We start from the raw sequence: 7,894 nt of genomic DNA, 5'->3' as shown, positions 1-7,894 counted from the left end.
TCCGGAGCCTGTGCTCCGCAACAGGAGAGGCCACAACAGTGAGAGGCCCGCGTACTGCAAAAAAAAAACAAAAGTAACTTCATTTACATTTATTAAAATCAGTATACGGCCGTTTGAAGAATTAAGAATAAAATTAAAACAAAATTTACAAAAATGTTTTTAGTTAACTGTATAGTTATATGACAAGTTTGACTATATGTAAAACTTACTTTTGTTATTGTTGTTTTAGATCCCTTGTAGCTAATCTTGCTGCTGCCAATTGTTATAAAAAGGAAAAACATCTTGATATGGAGAAAAACTGGATATTGGTAGACAAAGCAAGAGTTTATTATATAGCAGTAAGTATTTGCCTAATTCAAATTTCTGGTACATATTTACACTATAAATTATAGTTGTTAGCTGAGGTACATTTAAAAATAATTGTCTCTGATTATCCTGTAAATTCTTTATCCATCTCAAAGCATATGCTAGGTTCACTATTACAAATACAGAACAGAAATGTTATCATTCTGTGGTAGCGTGATTCGTATTATTTACCTTCAAATATACCTCTTTTTAGATACATTATACATAGATGTTTTTAAACCAAGTATCAAATTCTATATTAAATCTTAAGGTCTTTGAAGTAATTCTGGAAATTTATATTTTGTATTTTTAGGCTACTTGTTGTGAATGGTGCCATGCATTGTGTGCGGAAATATTATTAGCAATATAAATATTCACTGCAAACAGTTTGAGCTTATTTGATTAAAAAACTTAATTACTATTTATTCCATAGTAATTACCATGACACCTTTTAAGTTAATATTTTAGAAACATTGATCATGACAAATCTTTTAAATATCAGAATATGGGCAGCATGTAATTTGAATTATTAAGCCTTCTGGCATAAAAAATAATTGGTTAAGAATTCATTTCTAAAATAAGACTGTACTAAAAATTCTCCTGAATTAATCACCCTATGAATACCTTGTTTTTATTTAATATGAGTTAAATGTGGCTCATCACAAATACTAAGTAGATACCTATGAAAAATTAAAAGCACTTCATTTGCATATACGGTTTTGATATAACAGCTGCTGCCATTTACTACCTGAGCTGTGAAACAGCTGGTAAGATGCATAAAAAATTGATTATCCAGTAGGAACATGTTTATTGAAAATATAATTATTTCTTTCAGTCTAGTGTTAATGTCTCCTACAGCATGTTTACGTGCACTGCTGTAGGCTTTACAAGGTTATTGATTCCTCTGTATAGCAAATCCTACCCCTTTATAACTGTCAAGTAAATGCTTACATTGAGAGGATTATATAGAGGAAAGTCATGTTACCAGCTATTCAGGTACAGTTTTGTATAAAGTGTAGAGTGATCAGTTTTGTTCAAATTAATAAAATTGAACTACTTTTGAGACTTGTGTGGTATATTCAGCCAGAAACAAGTATCAAAATGTATTCCAGTTGATACATCTGATTGTAGCTGTTAGCTCTTAGTTTCTGTTTCAGCTGTTTCATAAAAGAATGCTCTTTCACATTGCCAGGTAAATCTATAATTTGTTCAGAGTTTGGCTATTTTTAAATAGTTCTGAAAATAGTAGACTCATATTGGATACCTGGGAGGCTGTAGATGCTGTATATTCTTGGTGAACATTCAACAAATATTTATTCTGCTAACAACTAAGAACATACTTCTTATTCATCAAAATCTGTGAAATTTCTTCTGAAATGTAAAATTATTTCCACAGACTTTCAGCATTTCTTTTAAATCTTTAATTCCCTTTCAGCTCAGAGCATGCAGTCTAGTCTTAATAAGAAAACTGCAAATTTAGATAGAGTAGATATGTATGTCTTTACTTATTTCAAGAAATCAGGTTGGCTTCTCTACACTTTCAGGTTCTGTAGTGTCAGCACTCGTCTTACATCATCATCATAAACTTCAGAGGTTCAACAGCTTGAAATTGTGGGAGTTCTTTATACAAAAGGTTCTTGATCTGAAGAAGCAGCTCAATATATCTAACACATTTCCATAAGTAAGATGTCTATCTGCATTACATAAAATAAACCAGATCTACATACTCAACTCTTCTTCTCCCTGTTCCATGAATTAATAATGGTCACAAGCGTTAAGAAAATTCAAAACCTTCCTCATTTTCTCTGTCACATAATGCATTGAATCTGCAATTCACAGCAAAAACTTTCCTAATGAAAAGTCGAAATGGAATATACATATACCAGTATTCTCTTTCGGTTTAAATGAAGTGTTGACATCTTTTTTACCTTCATAGCAGGTGTCCCACTTACAGCATATAAACTCAGTTTTTCCATGTTTAAACTGAATTCTTTGTTAGTAGGTTTTTAGGGATTACTGGTTATGCCAATAGCTAATTACATGTTGAAAACTTAAATCTTAGTTGCTCTTTACCTTTATAATCAGATTGGCATATGTCTGTTTCTTCTCTTATATGAAATATTTCTTACTCTAGCCCTCTAAGACTATGATATTTAGGAAAGGTTTATGAAAAAGATGAGGAAATTGGAGCCATTAAATTTCTAAACCATATATTTTATTTTTTAAGCAATATTAATGTGCTGTGAAAAGTGAGAAAATTAGCACTCTAATTTCATCCTGCCTCTTGATATTTGTAGTTATTTTCATTTTATTTTTATATTTTCAGTGTTTAAACATTTGGGCCTTTTTTTGTACTCCTGCTCTGTCTGCTTTACATACTTGTGTTGCTGTCTGCCATTTCTAAATTTATGGGATATAGTTGTAACACCTGTTTCAATGCCCTTGTCTGCAAATTCTATCGTATGTATTTTTTTCTGGTTCTTGCCATGGCATTGGGTTGTTTCCTCATGCATATATGCTAAAGACTTGGGAAAGCCCTGCAGATCCTGAGTTCTCATTTTGTACCTCTTTCTTCAAATGGCTCTTTCCTTTCCAGTATGCTGCCCTTGCATGTGCTAGCTACCTTGGCTTTCCTGAATGGAGACTACTGAACTCTGTTTAGGTTCTCTGTGCCCTGACTGCAATCTGGAAATTCTCTCTAGGGATTAAGTTTGAATAATTGTAGGGATCACCTTATCTTGTCCCTTATTTGATTATTGTCCAATTTCTCAAAATTGATATTTCCTATATTTTGTCCAATTTTATAGTTGTGTAAGTTGTTTAAATCCATTCCTCATTCTTTTTGTCTTGGTTGGAATTAGAAATTTCCTGGTTGGTTTTGTTTTTCCTTTTTTTTAGATGACTGTTTCTGCCAGATTGCCTGACTTTTTCTTTGAATTTTAACAGTCTTAAGGTTGATTCAACCTAAGAAACTCCCTAAATTACTGTTCTAGATTCTATAAAATTATCTAGCTGTCACTTTGTTATTTAAAAATAAATTTAAAAGCTCTTAGCTAGTAGATAACTGTTCATCCATGTATAATTACTAATGTTATAGTAATTTTTCTAATATTGTCAGTCAGTCCTTAATAGTGTTTTGGACTACATTGTGAGTACAGTGGGATTTTGCACAGAAATTTATGCATTATTTCTAAAGACTTTTTAATGAGAAAAAGGTTCCAAGTTTTAAATACGTGGTAAAACACTAATCAGCTTGCAAGTTTGGGCTTATATAGGGAGAAATTTTAACTTTAGAGATCAAACACATATTTAAGAAATAGGTTAACAAAAGCTTCCAGTGCCATGTGACTTACTTTGCATAAACTGTCACCCAATGTGTGTTCTTTTTTACTATTTCAAAATTAAGCACTGTAATGGAAGAATAGTGAATCATAGTTTGTCAATAATTGTTTGAGAATATGGGACCAGTAGTTTGAATTTTCCTTTGACTCCTATGCATATTTCCTTTTTTCTGTGATTTTTCTAGTTCCAGTGGCTTATTACAGATCTTCTCTTACCCTGTCTGTCTTTAATTTATAACTCCATCTGACTGCTTTTATCTCTTTTCAGTCTACAGTCTTACCATTTTGGTTAATATAGTTTTTGTGAGGGTAAAGTTTTAAATGTTACTAATAGTTGCTTCTGGAATAACGGGAGGTATGATCATGGATAATTGGAGGAAACATGGTTTGGAGAAGTGTACAACCTTGGAGGAAAGGAGTAGAGTTCCCATATTTGGTAAGAAATAGGAGTTTTTGCATGTAAAGGACAAGCAGTAATCAATAACAACTATTTAGGTCTTACATCTCTCACTTTGTTTGTCCTGGTTGGGTTTTCTACTAAAATTCTTAATGACTACATGAATAATAATTTATCTTAGTAGAACTGTTACTTAGACTCACAATTAAATATCTCTGTCAGTAATGTGAAAGCAATAACTAAATTCATTAAAATGAGGTGATAAATTATAAGAAATCTAGTCTATGAGATCATTATTTGGAATTTTACATATTAGAAGTTTTTCAGTGAACGTTGAATAACAAATTAGAATGAATGTATAATGAAATAATATAATTGCTGTTTTTTTAGGATTTGGTTTTCTTTTGATAGCATTTACTAAAAAATATTCTGCAGTATAACATGATTAGGAATTTTAAAAGACATTTGATTATGTTCAAAATTGTATCATCTAGTATTCTAACGTTGTCATGAAAAAATTTGAGAAAGGTTCTTATGAAAGGGAATAAATTTGTCTCGTAATGGTGACCTAATAGAAATTAGAGTAATGTACAAGGAAATGAAAGATACCTATTAATTTAATATATATGTATGAGATTTGTACTACTATCTCCCCCCAAAAAAATCTGGATAGGTGAAAATAGAAAAGTTTTGCTCACTTATAGACAGTTACTTAAACTCGTTGCCATAAAACCTTATTACACCATAGAAAAAGCCTTTGTAATATCATGTTGTGAACGCTGTACTATTATAATGAATGTACTTTGGCAAAATAAGTAAACAAATGGATTTTTTTTAAGTTTAAGCTATTTAATTGTGAATGATAATTGACTTAATAGGTCACAGTTCTTTATAAAGCATTTAGCTATGAATGAATTCAAGGCATTTTTGGAATTTATTAATCTTCATAATAGTCTTCTGAGATTATTAGTTAAGGAGTTGGATGGTTGAACTACCTCTGACTTTTCATTTTATCAGTGTTCTAAATGCAGTTTTTGAACGCTTATGTATTGGAACTCCCGTTGTATTGGTCAAATCAGAGATCATCATTTGGCTTTATTTCTGCATTTTTTTACTTCAAGTTTTTGACTATACTATTCTGGATTGCTTCACTGACTTCATTAGGGAGTAATTGTGAGTTTTTAAGCCTTTTTTAAAATTTTAAGAAATATCCTTATAGGTGATATTACATTTATAAATTCAAAAAATAAAATAAGAAAAATGTGTTTTTTTTCCCTTCTATCTGGAGCATTACATGTTTGTATATAATTCCTGACATTTAGTATAGTAGTACACCCAACCCCCACCCCTCCTTCCAACCCTTATCCGCCGTTCTACTTTTTGTGCTTTCAGTTACCCATGATCAACTTCAACCTGAAAATAGTAAATGGAAAATTCCAGCAATAAACAGTTTTTAAGTTTAAATTGTGCACCATTCTGAGTAGGCTGATGAAATCTTGTGCCATCCTGCTCTGTCCTTTGTCCAGCATACCCACACTGTACACTACCTGCCCTTTAGTCACTTAGTAGCTGTCTCAGTTATCAGATCAGTTGTTGCAGTATCACAGTGCTTGTGTTCAAACAACCCTTATCTTACTTCATAATGGCCGCAAAGTGCAAGAATAGTGCTGATGAAAAAAACATAATATATAAAGGGTTCAGTACTGTTGGCAGTTGCAGGTATACACTGGCGTTCTTGGAACGTATTCCTCACAGATAAAGGGGTTGTTGTATATATATGAATCTTTGTCTTGCAGGAATTTAGAGTTTTATGTACCAATTTGATATCCCTTCAAGTAAAGCCCAAAACTATGTGGTAAAAATGTCTATCTTTAGCTTGGATATAATATAGAGAGAAAGACAAAGACTGTTAGTTGTATTGCTTCTTAAGCATCAGTGTTAGAGTTCAATTTTTAACTTAAAAAGTTTTTTCCTTATGTTATTGATGTCCATTGAGTTACACAAATGATTACTGTTCTTCTTCCTTATTAGAGACAATCTTTGATTCATACTAGAAAATTTTTCAAACAGGAATGTGATTTTTAGAAATTCTATTTGTACATATTTTCAGTTTGTCTAGAATTTTTTTCTGGCAAGTTAAACTCTAACAGTATCATTTTTTAGACTACTACTTTGAATTTTTATAGATAAATATTTTCTCCAAGTAGAGCAGTTTACTCCTATATTCCTATAATTTTTCTTAAGTCTTACTTTTAGCAGTTGTCAAAAATAAAACTCTCTACTAGAAGGAGGGAATCTATGAAATATTAAAGTAAGGTTATTTTCAGCTAAACAGATAATCTTTTTACTTATAGTAGAAAAGTAAGATAGTGTTGATTAAAGAAGTTTTGGGCTCTAAAGATAAAGATTGGAAGTTTTTGTTTTGGATTTGTGACATTATAATGAAGTCTTTGAATATTATGTGAGGTTGGAAACCACACTACGTGCTAATTGCCTTAGAAGGTAAGAAAATAAACGTATGTATAGCAATTAGTTATTAAGGCAGTAGGTTCTTATATAGAGCCTCAAATGAATTAACAAACCATCTACTGAAATATTTACACTTCAGTTTATTTATATATTTCAGACCGCTCAGCAATTGCTTGAGAAAATGTGTACTAAATCTCTTTAATAAACATCTTTGAGAGGGAAAATTTATAGACATTGTGATGACAGTATACATTTTTATGTGCTAGTTGTCACATCTTTGAAATTGTATATAAATTGGACATAGTCTAGTATCTGTAGAAGTATATCCGTTTTCTGACATATATTACTGTATACAATCTTTATAGCTTAATATGATTTAACCCATATGTTCTGTTGTCTCTATTCTTCTAGATAAATTAAATTGGCTTTAATCTCTTTATAGCAGCTTTATTGAGATATTTATATACTGTAAAGTTTACTGGTTTAAAGTATACAATTCAGTGATTGTTAGTATATTCATGGAGTTCTGCAACCATCACTGTAATATAATTTTAGAACTTTAACATCACCACAAAAAGAAACTTTGTACCAATTAGCAGTTATTCTCCATGTTCCCTGCATTCAATCTGGTATCCACATCTCATAATGGTTTCAGTGATATTCAGGTATTTTGGCTATAAATTATATAATTGTTCCTAATTAGACAAATAATGAATTTATGTCTTTGTTCTTTGACATATGTAGTGGAAGTCATAATAAGTCTCTTTTGTTTTCTTCCTATTACCTCTTTCTCTTTTGCAGGTACTCTAAAGAGTGTCTTCTGAGCTTTTGTTCTCATTTATTTGTTCTAGATACAACGTTACCATGTTTTGGGGTCAGTTCTTTAAAATGTCCCCTAATTTTTTTTTTTCTGATTTGGCTGAATGACATGTTGTAGATGAAGATTTTAAAATTATATTTGATAAAGTGGGATGAAAAATGAGAAAACAGTTTTCTTCCTTCCCAGTACTTACTCAGGCATATTAAATCCATATTTGCTGTTATCCAGCTTCAGACCAATACAGGTTTCTCAGCTATATCACAGGGCTCATTTGACTCTAACCTCTTGTGTCTGTCATGTGTTTTCTCTCTACCACTTGGACATATTCATGTTAACTTTTTCACTGACATTGTACTGATACAATTAGAAACATTAGCAAATCCTAAATAGTTGAAGATATTCTGCAAGATAGCTTGCTGCTTTTCCAAATTGCATTCCTCTTGTACTCTATACAGATTGCTGACACAAGTTTTTCTTTAAATTTTGATAAACCCTTGAACGCTTTTCCCTGTAACTCTTTCC

At 31.3% G+C, this 7,894-nt stretch overlaps 1 protein-coding gene across 4 annotated transcripts in view; it reads left to right on the top strand.

The window, feature by feature from the left end:
- The window catches only part of ADK (adenosine kinase), a 509,882-nt gene that overhangs the window by 260,581 nt on the left and 241,407 nt on the right, over positions 1-7,894 (top strand). For all 4 annotated transcript variants that reach the window (XM_007467500.1, XM_007467497.1, XM_007467498.1 and 1 more), the window contains one exon: positions 230-338. In XM_007467500.1, coding sequence (XP_007467562.1) covers positions 230-338 — 109 coding nt within the window. The remainder of the gene's footprint in view (positions 1-229; positions 339-7,894) is intronic.

Source organism: Lipotes vexillifer, unplaced genomic scaffold (genome assembly GCF_000442215.2).
Source record: "Lipotes vexillifer unplaced genomic scaffold, Lipotes_vexillifer_v1.1 scaffold865, whole genome shotgun sequence".
Taxonomy (NCBI): Eukaryota; Metazoa; Chordata; class Mammalia; order Artiodactyla; family Lipotidae; genus Lipotes; species Lipotes vexillifer.
This window is presented reverse-complemented; position numbering and strand designations above follow the sequence as displayed.